Source organism: Rhinolophus hipposideros (genome assembly GCF_964194185.1).
Source record: "Rhinolophus hipposideros genome assembly, chromosome: 24".
Lineage (NCBI taxonomy): Eukaryota > Metazoa > Chordata > Mammalia > Chiroptera > Rhinolophidae > Rhinolophus > Rhinolophus hipposideros.
Window position 1 is genome coordinate 13000942 of NC_138070.1, and position 20453 is coordinate 13021394.

The 20453-nt window shown below is 39.2% G+C and overlaps 1 protein-coding gene and 1 pseudogene across 3 annotated transcripts; both read right to left on the reverse strand.

Annotated features, from left to right (window-relative positions):
• Window positions 1-956: 956 nt before the first annotated feature.
• On the reverse strand, window positions 957-15595 carry COQ5 (coenzyme Q5, methyltransferase). 2 transcript variants are annotated; one of them, XM_081037703.1, is made up of 7 exons: window positions 15358-15595; window positions 12017-12166; window positions 9630-9851; window positions 4406-4512; window positions 2776-2864; window positions 1846-1939; window positions 957-1762 (listed from the first exon to the last, which is right to left on the reverse strand). In XM_081037703.1, the coding sequence occupies exons 1-7, from the start codon at window positions 15557-15559 to the stop codon at window positions 1661-1663; spliced, it is 966 nt and encodes a 321-aa protein (XP_080893829.1). In that variant the 5' UTR covers window positions 15560-15595; the 3' UTR covers window positions 957-1660. The 2 variants fall into 2 exon arrangements, with proteins under 2 accessions (XP_080893829.1, XP_080893828.1); XM_081037702.1 differs by having other exon boundaries at window positions 1846-1957; window positions 15358-15592.
• A 714-nt stretch (window positions 15596-16309) lies between these two features.
• Window positions 16310-16992, reverse strand: LOC308492622 (GTP-binding nuclear protein Ran-like; annotated as a pseudogene). Its single transcript has one exon. The product of its transcript is annotated as a GTP-binding nuclear protein Ran-like (transcript).
• Between the last annotated feature and the right edge of the window lie 3461 nt (window positions 16993-20453).

Sequence of the window (20453 nt, forward strand, 5' to 3'; positions counted from 1 at the left end):
CCCAACAGCAATTTGACCTTCAAAGCTATATCCACCTTGTTCAATTAGCCCTACTTCCAAATAGACTCCAGCAACAGACCCTAAAGCTAACTTAAGTCTCAAGCAGCTGGACGGGGGCAGGGGGGGTTCTGGTTTGATTAGGTTCATCTGTATCTACTGCCAGGAAGTGGCAGCTTTTAATTATTATATTTTTTGATTCAGATGTGAGAAAACCACGTTGTTGTGGAAATACTGTGTTTCCCTGAAAATAAGACCTAGCCAGACCATCAGCTCTAATGCGTCTTTTGGAGCAAAAATTATATAAGACCTGATCTTATATAAGACCCGGTATTATATTTATTATATTAATAATAAATATTATATAAGACCGGGTCATATTAATTTTTGCTCCACAAGATGCATTAGTGCTGATGGCCCGGCTAGGTCTTACTTTTGGGGAAACACGGTAGGATTAGGTTGATTGGTTTATGAAGTTCCTTCCAGTGCCTGCTCCTTGTTAGTTTCAAAGGCCAATAGGTTGGCTGAATACAAAATGGAAGCTAAAGCTTTTCTAAGGTTTAGCATTTTATGAAATGCTCTTAGTTGCTGTTCATTTAGATAGTTGCATATTAGCTGTATCTGGAAGCTTTTCAGTGACAGCAAGATCTAATGAGTGAAGGTACATAAATGACCCCTACTGTGCCGGGTCATGAGGCAGCCTACCTGAAGCCTTTTCAAATATCCCTGAACTAAGTTACCTGCAGTTAACAAACTGCCTGCCAACTCACAGCTTGATTCTTGCGATTTCTTAGCAAGCCTTCACAAAAACCTTAAGCTTTATCCACACTCAAAACGTGGCCTCATTTTACATTCATTTAAAATGTATTAAGGACACAAGAGCTTTTCCCAGCTCTGCCCCTGAGTACTGGAGGGGGTTAGGCTAGATAAATAGTTTTCAAACTTTTTTTTTTTTTTTTGCTATAAACCCTTTCTTCAAATATATTCTGATGAAGCTCTCTATATAAGACATGAAAGCAGGAACTTGGTGGTACATTTATTCTTTCAGTGAGGATTTGTTTTCATGACACTGAAGACATGGTACTAAAGACACAATAGTGGCTTTTGGTAGAAGAGCACTGAATGAATGATGACAAATATATTTCCCTTACCCCTTGAAAAAAAAAATCACAAATACTTGTACAAATTGTAAACTGATTTAGTGGTTCAGTACATAATTTCTAGCTGTGATCGTTAGCCCTCTGATTTGGGCCTTCGCTTTTGGCCCTCAACCAGTCGTAAGCTGAAAGGTTGACTCAAGTTAGGAAGTTTCTCTGTTTCAAATCATTAGGTTCAAATGACTCATCCCTCTGGAAGGCAGCACCAGCAGGGAAACTACAAACACTTCAAAACTATGTTTTAGTGCTGGTTTTATCTTAACCACACACTGCACAGCTGAGAAAAATTAGCAGGAATTGAGCAAAAAATACACAATACCTCGGGGAGAAGACCTTGAAGCAGCTGCTAGCGAAAGCTGCAATAAAGTGAGAACATCAGAACATGAGTCCAAGGCACATGTCCTTAAGAGGAGATGTTCTGTTGCTGGTCTCACTAGCCTGATTATCCTTCAGTTGCAGGCTTTCGACAGGATGTGACTGGTTCACGCTCCAGGATAGTAAAGGAGTTACAGTTTGAAGCCAGAATGAATGGCTACGATGCCCGATGTTAGACTTTCATAAGTCACCTTCTGAAAACCTGCATCTTCTATCATCTCTTTGAACTCCTCCTAAAACACAAAGAAAGATACAGCAAGGATCCACCTGGATTTCAGCTTTAGGCCCTTTGTTGTAAGCTATAGAAGTTTTGTACCTGAGGTGGGAACTGTCGGATACTCTCTACAAGGTATTGGTAGGACTTCCAGTCTCCTGCGATGACCTCTCCCAGGACAGGAATGACCTGGAAGCTATAGAGATCATAAAGCCTAAGCAAAAAGGCAAAAGATTAAGATCAGAACATGCCAACTGATAAGAAGCAAGGTCTAAGCTTAGGATCATAAACTCAAATTCCTACATATGGGGGTCAAGCAAGTACCTGAAATAAGTGAGTGGGCCAGCTGCCAGACCAGTAGGGAGCAGTGAGGATGTGGTGACAGGTACAGTTAGGAAGCACCATAAAAGTGGAGAAGGGGCAGTTACTACTCAGCTCTGACTACTGCCATGTGGGAATATGGCTTACCCAGGGTTGCCATATATCTGATTTCCTAGGTGTATGGAAATCCAGATTTTTATGTAGACTTACTGATTTTTAAATATGGACATCCAAGTCAATTTTTTTTTAACTTTTACTTATTTTAAGTGTGTTTTTCCAGGACCCATTAGCTCCAAGTCAAGTAGTTGTTTCAATCTAGTTGTGGAGGGCACAGCTCACAGTGGCCCACGTGGGGATCGAACTGGCAACGTTGTTGTTAAGAGCACTGCACTCTAACCAACTGAGCTAATCAGCTGTCCCCAAGTCAACTTCTTTTTTTTTTCCCCCTAAGTCATCTTAAAATACCAGCAGTCAAACAAAATATCTGTGGACTGACTAGAGCCTCTAGTTGCTGGTTTGAGACTCTTCTGACCTAGGGGTTGTCATTGAGAACTGGCTGATCTCTGAGGTGGCACTATGCCTCAGTCTGGGACTCTGGGACTCTGAACTAATGAAGTTCATGCTCATAGCTTCCTGGCTACTTTCTACCCATTTGGGGATGGGAAACCCTTGGCTAGACAACGAGAATCAAGCCCTGTCAACAATGCCAACCTGGATACGAGAGGATTGTTCACTTGGCTGAACTCCAGACAGAGAAACCGTCCTCCTGGTTTCAGGACCCGATGGGCTTCCTGGAGAGCCTGAGTGAGGAAAGGAATAAGAAAACACACTCCTCAGCAGACCTCACTCAGTTCCATGAGGCCGAGACAGCTTTAGCTTCTGTGGGCATTATAAAAGTTATTTCCCACAGATCCCTTGTTCCTTCTTAGTTGGGAAGCTGTAACAGCAGAAATAACCCTACAATACCCGCCTGCTGCCCATGAAGAGGTTATTTGGAGTAATCTAAACTGACTTAAATTGGTATAACCCCCATGGGGGGCAATTTCTGAATTAACAAAATCACAATGGAAATTCCTTTGATCAAGCAATTTTACTTCAAGGAATCTATCTTACAGAAATGCTTCTGTGGAAGTGACATGTATATGGGTTATTCACTGCAGCACTATTCAAATAGCACAAGATTAGAAGCACTTTAACCATTAATGAGAGACTGGGTAAATTATGGAACATCTATACAAATGGCATCCATGCAGCTATTGATAAAAGGAAGAGCCAGTGTTCTTCACCGACATGGAAAAATCTCCATGATAATACTTTTGAGGGAAAAAAGCAATAGGAAAAATGCTTCATAAATTAATATTTGCATAAGAAAGAAAAATAATAAATATATTTAATATGCACAAAACGTCTTTGTACAGATACACAAGAAATTGGTGATGGAAGGAAGAGGAAGGAAGCACTGAATGACTGGGGTACAAGGGCAGGAGGAAGATTTTCACTGATATAACCTTTTGAACTTTGAATCTATTCGATTTTTTTTTTATTATTAAAAGAAATAATAAACTTGCTACAGACACAGGACAGGCCCTAAAAACCAAGCTAAAGAGTATTGTAAAGAATGTCCCACCAAAAGCAGGAGCCTACATTACAGAAACGAAACCGGTGCTGTGCACATTGTCTTCAAATGCTTTGGACAGAATGTTAAAGTAGAAATAAAGAAGAGTTGCATCAGAATAAGAGCTGAACATTCCCTTCTCTCTACAGAGGAACCGCAAATCTACTAGCTATCTTCGGCCAAAATAGTGTGTGACTGCCTTTTTCTGTGTCAACCTCAGAAATGCCTCTGCTCTGAAAGGGATCACATAATATGGTGATGGAAGAACTGACTGGGTGGGGAACACACAATGTGATATACAGATGCTGTATTACAGAATTATACACCTGAAACCTACGTAACTTGACTAACAATTGTCACCCCAATAAACTTTAATTAAAAAAAAAAAAAGAAATCCCTGTGATCTTCTGCAAACTCACAAGGTCCGATGGCTCCACAAGTGGGAGGAAAGAGCAAGACTGACAATCTCAAAGACGTAAATGAAATATCAACCCAAGCAACAAAAGGCTCCTATGGAGCCTGCTGTATGGTTTTGGTCTTTATCAATTTTGTGACTAGGAATATTGGCAACTTAAAGGATTAAGGCCCCTACGCCTCAATCTTTCCATTTAAGAGCCGAGCCCAGAGAAGAATCTCCCTCCTTCATTCACTCCAGGGGGGAATGAGCCACTCCCGGGGAATTCGTATCCTGAGAGTCACACAAGCTGAGGATGCAGCCATTCGTACCCGGTCAATGTGTGTGACATTCCGGATCCCAAAGGCAATGGTATAAACATCAAACTTGTCTTCATCAAAGGGCAGTTCTTCAGCATCTCCCAACACCCAAGCAAGTCCTGAAAGAGAAAATTGGTTTTCCTCTCAGCCTGGGTGGCTGTCCCTTCTGCACCCAGCGAACTGCCAAACCTGAGGAGTGGGTCATGGGAACCCCTGAATTTGTAGTCAGCCAGGCAGAAGTGGGGACGCCCTGGACACCCCATTTGCAGCTGGCTTGTGAGGTGGGGTCAGTCTTGTGGGGTAGTCAAAGTACAGAATTTAGCATTGTTATATTAGTTTTTTTTTTTAAATGTTTTGCTATATTAGTTCTATTGGAGTCATAGAAAATCAAAGTGTCTAGACCCCAAGTCTGGTTATGAATTCAGAAAACACCCAAGGGAGTCCCCTATCAGCGTGGCTAGGTCCTCTAGGATCTGGATTCAGCTTTAACATTAATCAATTTGCAGCAAAGTAAGACATATGATATGGAAGGAAGGCTCTATAGAGGAAGACAAATGAAAACCTTTCTGGAAAACAAACTAGCATTATTTAACAAGAACCTTCAAAATAAGCATACCCTTAGACCCAGCTCTTTTGATTTTTAGGAGGAAATTGATGACATCATCATAGCTACTGCTTACTGAGCCCTTGATGGCAGGGTTTGTGTTATTAATATCACTTTACAGGACTGTCCCCTTATGCAAGGTTTCGCTTTTATCCGAGGTTGACTCCTACCTATGGTCAACTGTGTTCTGCAAACATTAAATGGAAAATTCCAGAAATAAACAATTCACAGGTTTTAAATTTTGCGTCAAGTAACGTGATGAAATCGCACTCTGTCTCGCTCTGTCCCACCTCTGACTTGAATCATCTCTTTGTCCAGAACCTTCTGTATACACTCTCTGCTTGTTAGTCACTCAGTAGCCATCTGGGGTATCGCAGTGCTTGTGTTCAAGTAATCCTTATTTTACTTAATAATGGCCCCAAAACCCAAGAGTAGTGATGTTGGCAATTTGTATATGCCAAAGAGGAGCCGTAAAGTACTTCCTTTAATGAAAAGGTGAACGTCTTCCGCTTAATAAGAGAAAAAAACCGTGTGCTGACGTTGCTAAGATCTACGGTAAGAACGAATCTTCTATCTATGAAATTGTGAACAAGGAAAAAGAAATTCATGCTAGTTTTGCTATCATACCTCAAACAGCAAAAGTTATAGCCACAGTGCATGATAAGTGCTTAGCTAAGATGGAAAAGGCATTGCAGTTGTGAGGGGAAGACAAGAACAGAAAACATGCTCTGATTGACAGCAGCGTGTTGCATCAGTAAGCTTTAAGCCTATAGGGAGACTGCAGGAAGGGATCCCTGAAACAAGTGACTACATTCACAGAACTTTTATTACAGTATATTGTTTTAATAGTTCTGTTTTATTAGGTATTGTTGTTAATCTCTTACTGTGCCTAATTTATAAATTAAACTTTATTATAGGTATGCATGTATAGGAAAAACATAGTGTATATAGGGTTCAGTACTATCCACGATTTCAGGCATCCACTGGGGGTCTTGGAACGAATCCTCCATGGATAAAGGGGGGCTACTGTACATACATCATCTTATCCTCATACTAACTCCATGAGATAGCGGTCACTATCATCCTCGTGTTTCAGGTGAGCAAAGTTGAGTATCAGAAAGGTTAAGTCCAAGGTCACACAGATGGTTGAGAACTCAGGTAGTGTTATCTCAGAGCCTGTGCTTTTAACAGCTACGGTATAGTACCTCCTATTATGAGGTGGTTATTATTTTATCTATTTCATAGATTGAAATCTAGATAGTTAAAACACTTGTTCAGGGTTATATAGTAAAAAAATGACAAATGCATGCAAAAATGTACACATCAGGACACAATGTTGTGCTATATATAAAAACATTAGGAAAAAAACAAAAGATCAGTTAGTTATGTAAATTGGTTATATGAATCATGAAACATCCATATGGGGAATATAAAAATGATTTTAAGAAATTTTTAATGACATGGAAAAATCTTGTGATACAATGCTGAATTAAGGCACGGTATTATATTGTATATACAGGATGTTCTTAATTTTATAAAAAGAAAATGATTAGGAGAAAGAAGGAAATCTTTTAATATATTGAAGGATATCTTTGGATATTGGAATTATGGGTAACATTTACTTTCTTCTCAATATTTTCCCCAAAATTTGAATTTAGAAATCCAAAATTTCTCTCATATCATTTTTAGAACCCATCAAATAATCTTTCTAAAAATAATAATAATAGTCTTTCTAAGGCTGCTGCCCTCAGAACTTCCATTTGGGGAGGAAGTGAGACACATAAACATAAACAACCATATAACAGTGCTACACATAAAAATGTCTTTACACATTAACATTTCATTTTATTTCATTTCATTTCATTTCATTTCTATTTCTATTTTATCTTATTTTTATTACTTTACTTTTTACTTTTAGTTTACTACTTTACTTTACTTTACTTTTTACTTTACTTTACTTTATTTTATTTTATTTTATTTTAAGTGTGTTTTTCCAGGACCCATCAGCTCCAAGTCAAGTAGTTGTTTCAATCTAGTTGTAGAGGGCACAGCTCACAGTGGCCCATGTGGGGATCGAACCGCCAACTCTGGTGTTATGATCATCGGGTGCTCTAATGAACTGAGCTAACTAGCTGCCCCCACATTAACTTTTACATTAAGTAATTTCTAGGATCCTCCTACTTAGTTTCAATGATGTTTGCATGGTATTTTTTGCAAAGGCAAAAAATTATTAGTGGAGATTGATAAAGCAAGGAGGAAAGATAAAAACAACTGTCCTAGGCGACACTTGATTCCTATGCAGGTGGATTTGTCTTGGCAGGTAGGAGAGCTTGAAGAGCAAGCCATACTACGGAACAGCTGCTTCCAGAACTGGAATGTTACCTATCATTTCTGTCTTTGTTCTCCATTCTTTATGGCTGAGCACCAGAGAGAAGGGAAACGTTTTTCAGTAGGAGTAAGGAAACATAGTGCCTTTGTCTAAAAACACTAGTGACTGTCTGTCTGCCTTCTGGTCAGTGTTGATGGTTAACAAAAGAGCCCTTCATTTTGGGGGCCCGGGGAGCTGTGGTTCATATAGGCAGCTCCTTCTGGGGATGGGAGGAGGAGGAGGAAGAATTGAGTTAAAATAACCCTAGACACTCCTGATGGGGGTGAGGGAGGGGGAGGAGAGAAGTGCTGATAAAGACCCGAGGGAGTGGGTTTTCTTTGCTGTACACCACTGCCTCTCCCAGTGGCTGCCTGCAGTGCTAGGCCTGCATGGGAGAGGGCAGTGTAGCGCTCTGAAAAGCGGGGTCAACGTGGTGCGCTGCCAAGATCATTACTTCTACTTCAAAACATTGGGAGTGGGGGGAAGTAGTATTTCCAAACATTAAAAGAAACGGAAAGCCAAATGTAACATGTACATCTTTAAGCTAGGCCACAAATTATCCGTTTTGAGGTTGCGGTGGGTTCCTGGAGATAGGCAGTCACTCTCCCAGCTACAGTTGAGAGTGCTGTGGTAGAGAAGGTTTAGGAGAACAGTAAGTCCTCACTTAACGTCATCGACAGGTTCTTGGAAACTGCGACTTTAAGCGAAATGCCATATGGTGAAACTGATTTTACCGTAGGCTAATTGATATAAACAAGAATTAAGTTCCTAAGGCGTATTTCTCGTCACAAAAAGATCACCAAACTTCTCAATGCAGACCCAAAACACTAATATTAAATATTGAAATAAATGTGAGCTATACGTATAGCTTTTTTTTTTTTTTTTTTTTTTTTTTTTTTTTTTTGTTGAGAGCCCACTGGCCCATGTGGGAATCGAACCGGCCGCCTTCGGAGTTAGGAGCATGGAGCTCTAACCGCCTGAGCCACCGGCCGGCCCCCAGCTATACGTATATTTAAGAAAGATTAATAAAAGCAAGTCAGATGATGATTTTCCAACCCGATCATTCCAGGTCAGCATTGCAGGTGGCTGGAGCCTCTCCCAGCAGCTCAGGGCGGGGAACCCACCCTGGACAGGACGCCCTGGACAGCACAGGGCACACTCACACACACCCACATTCACGCAGAGTGGGATAATTTATACACGCCAATTCACCTCACATGCACAACCTTGGGATGTGGGAGGAAACCAGTCCCTGGAGAAAACCCACTCACGCAGACAAAGGGAAGGACGTGCTAACTCCACACAGACAGTGGGTGGAGCCCTGGCCGGGAATCTATTATTTTTTCTCATTAATGTTATAACAAAATGATGTTGAAGCAAAAAATGTTATTTGAGGACCTGCTGTACTGTTTACGGGTGTTTCTTCACCTGTATCAGTTGGGCCTTCTGAGAAACTAATGCTGAAATGGAGGTAGGAGTGCAAAAGTATTTTGGGGGGAGGGGGCGGACATTTGGGAAAGATAAAAAGAAGAGGAAGCATGACTGACTTGGGGAAAGCTGTTAGACCTTGATGCTGTTAGATCTGATAAAGCCTCACAGCCTCCTGACAGGAAGCTCTGGAGCAAAGACTGTTAAAAGAATCCCACCTGGGAACTGTCCAGGCACTAGTGGCCCTCTAGTTCTCAGCCATCAGCTGGGTGCTGCCAGGAAAGAGCCTGGCTGGAAAGCTGAGGCAGAGCCTGAAGGTGCTAAGAGCTGGAGGCTGTCAGCTACCTGCAATCCTATGGCTGAAGGGCACGTCCCTTCTTTAAGGGCAGCGCACTGGCTCAGCTTCCACATCAATCAAACCATCCTGGCACTGATAGGAGAATGGAATAGCTCAGGAACAGGACGTTGTGGTCATCGGGGAGCTGCTGGAAATTAAAAGCAAAACCTCTGTCTCAGGGTCTAGGAGCTGAGATCTGAAGAGTCCCCTCCAATGTGGGATCTGCCACTTAAACTATGTTACTTGAATAAGATACTTAACCTCTTTGGGCTTGGGTCATCTCCCCTGTCACATAGGGCTGATAATCTAACTCCCTGGGTCGCAGAGATCATGTACGTAACAGCACAGACTGGATTCACCCGCACAAATTATTTTCAACTCCAACCTAGCTATACGTTTTTGAAAACTGGGGAATAAAGCATTTCAACATTTTCCATATTCCATTGTATTTTATAAACATACACACATTTCCTCCGTGTCTACTTTCTGTAGGACTTACCAGCCTTGTATCCTTGAGCGGAGGCTTTCTGCTTTCCGATCTTTAGCATCTCCCTGTTGATGTCACAGACCATGACGTGGGAACCACCCAAGGAATCCTCTTCATTCTGGTACTTTTGGGCAATTTCTTCCCAGGATAAATTTTGCTGGGCCCTTAACTGCCTCTTCTGCTTTCCCTGATACTGTGCCTGAACATAATTAAGGAACCGGAATGCAATGTCACCTGTGGGAAGCCAACAGGAGGAAAGATGCAAACATAAAGAAAAACAAAACCTATCATTTCCTAAACCCAAAAGGGGCAACAAAGGTACAGGAGTTGAGACATGTATGAAAATGAAGTTTATACTCATCTCCACAGTAACTGACTTTTTTTTTAACAGCAATTCTAAGATTCTTTAAAGAACCTTTTTTAAAAATTGCATAAGTAATACATGGACACATTCTTACTATAAAAGACTCAATACCTCAATATATAAAATAAAACATGAATGTCACATTCCCTGTCCATACCCTCTCCAGACATAAGAAGTGTTAAGAGCTTAGTGCGCAGCCTTCTAATCTTTTCCTAATAATTGTTATGACAGTAACAGAAGGGTATAGTTACAAGCAACAATCTATGCCCCACCACTTCACTCCCAGTTCAGTTCCCTAGAGACCATCTTTCCCTACTCTTTTAGTTGTTTCTTCTGTGGGTTACAGCTATTTCTTTACGTACCAAATTTATAATATATCCTACCCTCCCATCTCTGCACGCCCCTACCATCTCAATATATTCACATCACTTTTCATAGTTCCTCATAGATACCTTTGCAACCTAGAGTAATAAACGAATCAATATTTTATTCTTATTCCATCAACTACAGATGATAGCTCTTAACTCCCCTTCGACCTTCCATCATATGTATTTTTACTCTGTCAAGATGTAGCATTGTATTTGTTCTATAGCTATAATTAAGTTTTCTGTGATTTACTGATGGTTTGAGTCCAAAAGCTGAAAATCAAAAGTGTTTATATTATTGTGACCAGGTAAATACTGTTTGGGCAAAGCCAGTGCTTTTCAGGATCTCATTTCCTTTCTGATAATGCTGTTTCCTTATCTTTGTTTTTCCCATACTATTTATAAGAAATATATCCTTTTTTCCAGTCTCTCCATCAAATTAGGTATTCTCCAGTCACTTTTCTATATCTACAAAACAACTTAGAAACATAAATGAGGATCATATTATACACGTTGTCACACAGCTTGTTTTCTTTTCTTCCGACTTAACGTCTTTGAGACATTTCCATCAGTATTTATACGTTTTCCTCATTCTTTTAAATAGCTACATAGTATTTCATAGGGTGGATGTATCTTAATTTAAAGTCATTTATTTTGGGATAAGTAAGGTATTTCTAATTTTTCACTATTATTAAAAATGATGCAGTAAACATATTTATAGCTATATCTTTTAAAAAATGTCTTTTTAAATATATGGGGTTACTTTTTAATTACATTTTCTAAATGGGTAGTTGATGCTACTGGTTATGGTTCACTGGAGATGTAGGAAGCTCTGACTGAACCCCTTTGAAAGCTGTATCTTTGTGCAAGTTTTTTTTTTTTTTTTTTATAGAATTGATCTCTAGAATTAGAATTGTGGTATCCTAGAGTCTAAGCATTTTCTATTTTGATAGAGTCTGCTAAATTGTCCTGCCCTGAGCAAGGTATCTTACTGCCTTCTGAACTTCCACTTGGGGAGAGGAGCACACAACAAAGCCACATACACGTTTCAAACATGGAGATTATTCTCCTGCAATGTATTATACATTCTTCTGTTAGTATACATGATCACATTATTACTTTACACATTGCTCTAATGTAATTTAACATGTACATTAACCACGTAATGTTATCACCAAGATGCACTTTAGAAACCCATGACATTTTCCTCCCCAAATGCCTAGTGTGCACCAAGTAAAAAGGAGCATGCTTAAACAATTGAGCTTTTGATATTTGATGTGACAGTGTGTTAAGGAGAAATGCCTGCCTCGAAAGCTTATGCAATAGGATAAAAGGCATCTTCCTCAGAGAAAGCAAGAAGGTGGGTTAAAGGTTAAATAGAAGGTAAAACAGTCTTTTAGATGGTGAAATGTCACTGGAGTAAAAAAGTGGTCTTTTTACTTTGTAACCCTGTACATTTTAGAAAAGTGACAAGCACAAAGCTGATATTCTGTGCTTTTGATTGACATTCAGTTAAAAAGAAAAGAGTAAACCTCTCTTAGAGTGTATAGATTTTCAACTACCAACTTCAGGCTAATGGGAGGTGAGCTCGTTCATTCCAACAAGAGACACTAATTTCTGTAAAAGATGTTCAATGGTACCAGAGGACACTAACAAAGTCAGGACATTACCTGTGCCGCCCGCAACGTCAAGCAGCTGGGTCCCAGGAAATGGGCGCATTTTCCAGAGCAGCAAATCCTTCCAAATACGATGGATACCAAGACTCATCATATCATTCATCACATCATACTTCTTGGCCACACTTTCAAACACCTGATAGACTGACATGGGAGATATACAACATAATTATGTTATTGACAAGATTAACTTGGGAAAATCCTAAATAAAAGAATAGGAAGCTTTAACTTCTCTCCTGAAGTTGCCTGTCTGTTGTTGCAAGGTGAACCTAAGCCATGATGTTTGTTGCCCAACTCTACACCTTAACATTACCTCTTTTTTAAAAGGCTTGTATTCGTGTAAAAAATCAACCTCTTTTCTACTGTCTTAGTTAGCTTTATCTAGGACCACCAACTCGGAATCATGCCATGCACATACTTGGTACTAAATATATTTCTGTTTCTTAGAGGATGGGGGTGTGTATTGAATTTTTCTAATAAAGACAACAAAAATCCATCAGAAAAACACATGACTAATGGATGGGAAGGCCTCATCTCATCTCTGCCTGCATCACTGAGAAACAGAAGGAATTTACTATCCATGACACTTTAAGGCTGCCATGAGGCTGAATTAGGTAATGAAGGGGAGATGCTTTGAGTTCCTCAGATGAAATAGGCTGCATGTATTCAAAACATTACTCTCCTCTCCTGGATCAGCAGATTCTAGAGTTCCTCTTTTCACTCCCTCTTCAATGCCTATTCTTAACCTTGGGGTCTCCAAGCTTACTTTTTTTCTTCTGATCATCTTTTGGGGGTATTGAGGGACATTAAGGCTCAACCCACTGAGTATAAGCGCTGCTGGCTTTGCATGGTTCTGATGTGCATAAATTTCAGTGGTTTAGTTAAATAACACCAGTCCTCCAGCAACAGCATTTAGATACAATGGTATATTAACTGCAACTGCATATAAAGTACAAACTTTGCTAGTTCTTCAGTCCACAAATCACTATGTAAATATTCGACATGCATCATAATCAATAAACTAGTCATGTCACTTCTTTCAGTTTGTGATTGGTTGGTCACTTGTACATCAGTAATTTAGTTCACACACACACAGAGCAAAACATGTAGTTGTGTTACCTCCTTATCTCTCAGTTGTAAACACACGGGGCATTTTACAAAACTAGATAATCGAAAGGGGAAATTGGCCAACAAAAACAAAAGTGCAGCAAAGAGATGAAAAATAATAATGCTGGAAGTGAAATTTAAATAGAATGTCCATGGAGTTAGAGGAGAAACCGCTGACCGTGGGAGTGTTGATACTACATGAGAGATTCTAGATATGCAGCCAGAAGAACTTTGAGAAGATGAACTTATGGACATAAATAAAGATGTGGTTGTGATGAAAAGTTTGAAGGTGTCTCAGGGGAAATAATACCAGCCCAAAATTTCACAGTAAAGAAATTCTTGGAGGTATTTCATAACATTGAAAGTGAAAGGATAAAATATGAGAATCTGATTGAAACTTAGAAAGGAGTATGACAATTTGCCAAGGCATAGAGACAATGCTCACTCCCTGTTGTAAATTATGTGACAACAAGGTAGTAAACACTGTTCGAATTACTCTTGGTAAATTTTTTACAAAGGAATAAAACAACTTAATTCCCAATATTTCTAATTTTTTATTAGAATTTTAATTTAACAAATTTTCAACTTAAATTAAAAATTCTAATTGATTTAAATGAAATGAAAATTAATTAAAAATTACAGTGTGCTAAAGAAATATTAACTTCACTATTTTTTCATTTCTCTATACATTTATAACTGACGGTAAGAGTTTTTGATATTCAATAATTTTTAAAGGTCATAGAACAATTATAATTTTTCCCTTTGTTTATTAAGATCATTGTGTATAATTTTAGCTTGCATGGTCATTTTTACGATCCTGCATCACTGTGTACAGGGAAGACTCTGCCTGTACTTCAGTCTTGGGTCCCATATCTGAAAGCCTTATCTAGCTCAATGGATAACTCCCAACATGTTTGTCATTGTGTGAAATGTTGTTTATGTACTGTAAAGCACAATACAGAAGTTATACATCACTGTTTTGGAAGCAGCCCACCTGGATTCAAGTGCCAGCTCTGTGACTTACTAGCAGAATTTGGGCCAAGTGAGTCTGTTTCAATGGTATCTTTATCTATAAAATCAGGCTAATAGTCCTATCTCAGTGTATTTACAAGAATTAATGTAAAGTATTTTAAAAGGTTTCAGGCTCTCAATAAACGGTCACTATTGTTTTACTTGGCTCCACTCATTTCACTTGATAAGCAGTTATTAAACTCCTAAAGTTGCATCAGGCATTGAAGATATAGGCATGAATGAGCCACTGTTCTAACTTTCTGGGGATTCACAGTGAAATAAGTGTTAATTTATATTCAATATTCAAGAGTTCCACAAGAGCTATGTATTTAATAAGGTTGGGGTGAGAGGTAATATAATGTACTAGTCCTTAAGATGATGGAAAATTCCATTGCAGGCTCTTTTTCTTATTTCCTGAGTGTCCATAGGTTAAGTGAAGGAACCTCTCAGGGCCTCGCCATATCCATCTGTAACATGGGCATAATACCTTCCTCATTATAAATGGTACAGTTGGAGTTTTAAAATAGTTCTTTTCCTTTCCCATGCCTGTGGCACAGTGCTGGACTCAAAGAAACTGCTTTATCTAATATCTAATATTTACTGAACACTCATGAAATGTTGGGCATTGTTCAAAATACTTTAATTCTAATGTATGAAGTGATCTAATACTCACAAGAACTTTAAGAAAAAAGTTACTATTATTCCTATTTGGCAAATTTGGAAGCTGAGGCAAAGAGAAGGTACTTTCCTTCTTCCTTTTCATAAAAAATGACCTATGCCTTCAGCAAGAGGTTAAGAACGTGGGCTCTGTACACTGACCAAAGTGGATTGGAATACTGACTGGTTCCATCACTCACTAGCTATGTTAAATTGGGCAAGTTCTTGCTTAACTTTCAAGCCTCAATTTCCTTATGTGTAACATGGGGATAACAATATCCACTATCAAGAAGTTTAAATGAGAATTGGAAATGTCTGCACAGTGCCAGGTACATTATAAACGCTACAAGTGATGGAATCTAGTGATAATCAACCTGCTTAAAAAGAGGAGGCGTTGAAGCCATGCTGGGTCAGGCAGGGGTGTGGGGGCTCCTGAGATGTCAGGACTGCACAAGCTACAGCATCCAAGCTAACAGAATGTTAAGTCAGCCCTCAGTTGGGCAGAAGAAACTAGACTGCAGACGGTTAGATCCCTCCATCCGCCCTCTCGCCCCTTTCACCTTTGCCCCCCTTCTCCTCCTCCGACACAGTCTCAAACCCGAAGTGCGTTTCCGTTGCCCGCTTCTCTTGGGACAAGAGCCGCGCACCTAGCGGGCACCCAGGCCAGCAGCTACGAAACCCGGGGAGCCGGCAGCCCGGCATCAACCGCGACCACCCACGGTCGCAGTAGCCCCATAGAGCGAAACTCCTGGGGGCCGCCATGTTGACAGGTGACAGCAGCCGGACGGTACGTCTCAGTGCGTCACTAGACGACCGACGGCGGCCGGTCGGAGACATTATTAGCTGAACGCGTCCTGAAACCTGATACTAGGGAGTTATGCGTGATCTCTGGGATCCAGAGGCTGCTTAGCCTTCCCGTACCCGAAGTCTCTTCTCTCTCTTCCTATACCGAATATAGAATTCACCAGGACTGAGCGTACTTGAGGGAGAGCCGCCAATCACCTCTCAGCGGCCATGTCTCTGAATCTTGTCACGCTATAGCGCTAGTACTAACTCGCAAGACAGCAACTCTTGTTTTCTGGTGAAAAAGTGGGGAACTGAGGCACAGTGTGGTAAAAGGCTAAGATTACGGGGTCAATCCTCCCAAACTTTGGAGTGCGGAAGATCGACTGGTTTGATCTTTAAAATGCAGATTCTTGCGCCCCAAATACTACAGATTTTGAATCATTAAATCTGGTATGGGTGCTGGGAATCTTTATTTGACCAAACTTTTCTTTGAAACTCAATGAGGAAACAACTACGTTCCCAAACAGCTAAATATGCAGGTCCAAAAATGAAGGTTATTTGTTTCACTGCCACACTCGCCGCGAAGCCCATTCATCTCCTTCAGCATCCCAAAGATGATGTTCTGCTTAGCTATGTTATAAAGTGGCAAACACGCTGCACCCCTGGCATCACAGGACAGTTGCCTATAAAACTAGACGTCAAAGGCTGAGCCGCAGCTTCCCTCTCTTACAGGTCGTCACCCTTGGCCAGGAGAGCTGTTGTCTGAGCACCCTCTAGGTTCCGCTCAGATTGTGCTGCCAAAGCCGGGTCCATAACAGTCTCTGGTGGGGCAAGAGCAGGCATGGCAACAAACTCCGCGTTAGGGTCTCTGATGAGTTTTCTAGCAAGCCAGAAGAAGGGCTTTTCGAAGTTGTAGTTCCTTTTGGCAGGATTGTCATAGTGCTGAAGATTCTTCTTTCAGTGGGAGACAACTGATTTTGCTTTCACTTTCTTGTCCTTAATACCCACTCTGTTGCCACATAACATGATGGGGATGTTTTCACATACTTGTGCCAGATCTCTACGCCAGTTAGGCACATTCTTATAAGCAACTCTTGAAGTTACATCAAATATTAGGGCATAGTGGACTTGGATGTAATAGCCATCTCTCGGTCTACCAAATTTCTCCTGACAAGCTGTATCCTGTACATTGAACTTAATAGGTCCTCTGTTGGTATGGAACACAAGGGGATGGACCTCAACATCCAAGGTAGCTACATACTTCTTCTAAAAGTCACCAGTCAGATGACGTTTCACAGATGTAGATTTTTAGGTTCCACTATCACCAACCAATATAAATTTGAACTGAATTTGGGGTTCTCCTTGGGCAGCTATCATGATGTTACTTCCAGAAGTGTCTCCTGGCTCATCTTCCTGGTGATTCTGATGCAAGGAATTTGCAAACCATTCTTGAGAAACATAGGCTAGATTACTCAGAAAAATAAACGTAGAAAGACTGTTCTTTGGCCTTTCCATTTTATGAATCTAGGAGTACACAAATGGGAAATAAACCTCTGGTATCTGTTTAGCAAGTCAGAACAAATCACCACTCACCTTCCCTTTCCTGCTGTCACACAGCTACATTTCTAGCTCCAGTTGGCATAGCATGGGTATTTTACTTCGACCCCAGATTTTCCTCTTTGTTTTTTAAGGAAAGGGTAAGTAGAGTATCTTGCACAAAAGAGGATGAGGGTGGGGAGTTTTGCTTGGATACAAGTTTTGCTTGCATGTTTCTGTTTTGATTCTCTTTAAATGTATGTTTCTTATAAATATTTTACAAGGAGAAAGTGCTAAAGATGCTAAAAACTATTTTGAAAATGAGAAATCTCTTTCTAGTGTAATGTAGCCTACTACTTTCTTTTGGGAGAACTACACTGGGAATTCTCTCTTTGCCATTTATATATTTATTTTTAAATTTTCAATTACAGTCAACATTCAATATTATTTTATATTAGTTTCAGGTGTACAGCATAGTGGTTAGACATTTATATAATTGCCTTTTTTATTTTTAAGAGTGAAAGGAAGGATTCATCTGTGTAATCAGAGTTCCCACATCTTTGTTAAAGGAAATAAAAATTCATCAAGGAATCTTAGTATATCTTCCAAATCTAGTCATATATAAAAATGGAGCTTAGGATTTGGGGCTGTTCCTTCTAGACATCAATTTAAGTTTCCAGACTAAAATTATGTAGCTATTCTCTCATTTCAATATGATCTGTTGGGGAAAAAACTGAAAAAGGTAAAGCAAGATAAGGACTGATGAAGGGCATTTTAAGGAAATTTTAAAAATATGAGATTAATATCTAATTTCCTTTATCCCAGTTAGAACTGTTAATTTCAAGAAATTGATTCACATATATATTTATTAATGTATTGTATAACATGTGATAATTAATAGGAACCAATTCATGACTTGGATTTTCTGGAAACATTTCAGTTGAAGAATGGGGACAAGATTATAACAGCTTTCCAATCACCACCAACTTCAATTTCCTTGGCTGTTATATTCAGTTTCCTCTGCTGGGCCTTGAGGTTCGAGTTTATTTCTAGCTCAAGAAGAGCCTGGGAGATGCCAGACTCCTACTCCTCTGGCTTCTCGCCATTGGGCTTCATGATCTTTGGGCTGAAACTGAACATGGCTTTCTCCTTGGTGAGCATCCGCCTAGCCACAGTAGTTTCTTATTTGCTTAACTAACTCAGGAAATTATATAATAAAAAGCTTCAATCTTAATGTATTTTGGCATTCCTTGTGCTCAGCACAGTGCCTGGCTTATTATAGGCTTCTAACTAGCTAAGGTTACTCTGAGAATAATTATTTGTTCATCCTTTTAACAGTGAGTGTATGCAATCCATTGAATTTCAAACTGCTATTGTTGGAGGGCATCATTTATAATTTTCCAAAGTACAGGTGAATGTGATGTGATTCCAAAAATACATATGTGATTTTCTAAGTTTTAGTATCTACATTTGTAAACTGGAGAGCTAATCTCATAGGTAGTTGAGAACATCACTTATTAGCTATGTGATCATGGATAAATAATCTAAGCTTTTTTTTTTTAGTTTCAGGTGTACAAAACAATATAATGATTAGACATTTACACCCCTTACAAACTGATAACTCCCCCAAGTCTACTACCCCTCTGACATTGTACATAGCTATTACAATACCATTGACTATATTCCCTATGCTGTACTTTACATCCTGTGACTATATATATATTATATATATATATATATATGCATATATATATATAAACCAGGGGTGCCAAAAAATGTATACAAGTGGACACTTTGGTCAACGTTGCTCATGCAGTAGTTGTAATCAGAAGTGTCTGGACGCTCATTGAGCACCTCTTGTAATTACAGAAGTCAACATGACTTGTATTTATCTTTTGTTATTGATATATATCGAGTATTACAATTTTAATACAGTTTTCCTTTCTTAAAATGCATATACATATTTTTGGCACTCTCTGTCTCTGCATTTAATTATAGCTGACATTCAACATTGTTCTACATAAGCTTTAGGTGTACAGCACAGTGGTTAGGCATCTACACAATCTATGAAGTGATCCCCCGATAGGTCCAGTACCCATCTGACACCCTACATAATCTTTACATTATTGATTATATTTCTCATACTGTATTTCACATCCCTGTGACTATTTTGTTACTACCAATTTGTGCTTTCTAATCCCTTCACCTTCTCCTCCTCCCCCAAACCCCTCCCATCTAGCAACAATCAGTTTTTTTATCTGTATCTATTTTTGTTTGCTCGTTTATTCTGTTCTTTAGATTCAACATATAAGTGAGATCATATGGTATTTGTCTTTCTTAGTGTGACTCATTTTACTTAGCATAATATCTTCTAGGTCCATCCATGTTGTTACAAATGGTAAAATTTCATTGTTTTCTATGGCAGAGTAATACTCCATTGTGTAAATATACCACAATTTCTTTATCCAATTATCTACTGATGGGCATTTCAGTTGTTTCCATATCTTGGCTGTTGTGAATAGCGCTGCAATAAACATAGGGGTGCATGTATTTCTTTTTGAATTAGTGTTTTGGATTTCTTTGGGTAAACACCCAGGAGTGGAATTGCTGGGTCATAAGTTCTCTTTTTAATTTTTTGAGGAACCTCCATACTGTTTTTCATAGTGGCCGCACCAATTTGCAATCCTACCAACAGTGCACAAGAGTTTCCTTTTCTCCACATCCTCACCAACACTTATTCTTTGTTGATTTATTGATGACAGCTATTCTGAAAGGAGTGAGGTGATATCTCATTGTGGTTTTTATTTGCATTTCTTTGATGATTAGTGACAATGTGCATCTTTTTATATGTCTATTGGGCATCTGTATATCCTCTTTGGAGAAATGTCTATTCATGTCCTCTTCCTATTTTTTAATTGGATTGCTTGCTTGATCTAAGCTTTTTAAGCCTATTTCCTTGTCTTTAAATTTGAGTTATTGTGAGGACTGTGATAATCCACATAAACTGCACAGCACAGTGCCTGCTGATGATAACCACTGAATGATGACTATTATAATCAAATACTAACAATGGCTTATATTTACAAATGAATTAACAATGAAATGAAGTATTATATGACGAAGTGCTGTAAAGCGATATTAAATGTGAGGTTTTACCATTATTGTTGCTATTATTATTACAGGAGATAGAATAAGAGCCATAAATAAATTGATATCAATACTAGCATAAGAACTATAAGTTAAACAGTGAGTCAATAAAAAATTGCACAGGTATTCCAATGTTTGGATGTGTTATTAGCAGTGTATATTATTACACAGTACATATTATTAGCGT

What these genes read in the sequence shown, in the direction of transcription:
- COQ5 (XM_081037702.1), bottom strand. Translation starts at nt 15,559, where the DNA reads ATGGCGGCCCCCAGGAGTTTCGCTCTATGGGGCTACTGCGACCGTGGG. An exon ending in TGACGTTGCGGGCGGCACAG is followed by an intron (nt 9,852 to 12,016) that starts GTAATGTCCTGA and finishes GGCTTCCCACAG; the next exon opens with GTGACATTGCATTCCGGTTC. An exon ending in AACAATCCTCTCGTATCCAG is followed by an intron (nt 1,958 to 2,775) that starts GTTGGCATTGTT and finishes CTTTTTGCTTAG; the next exon opens with GCTTTATGATCTCTATAGCT.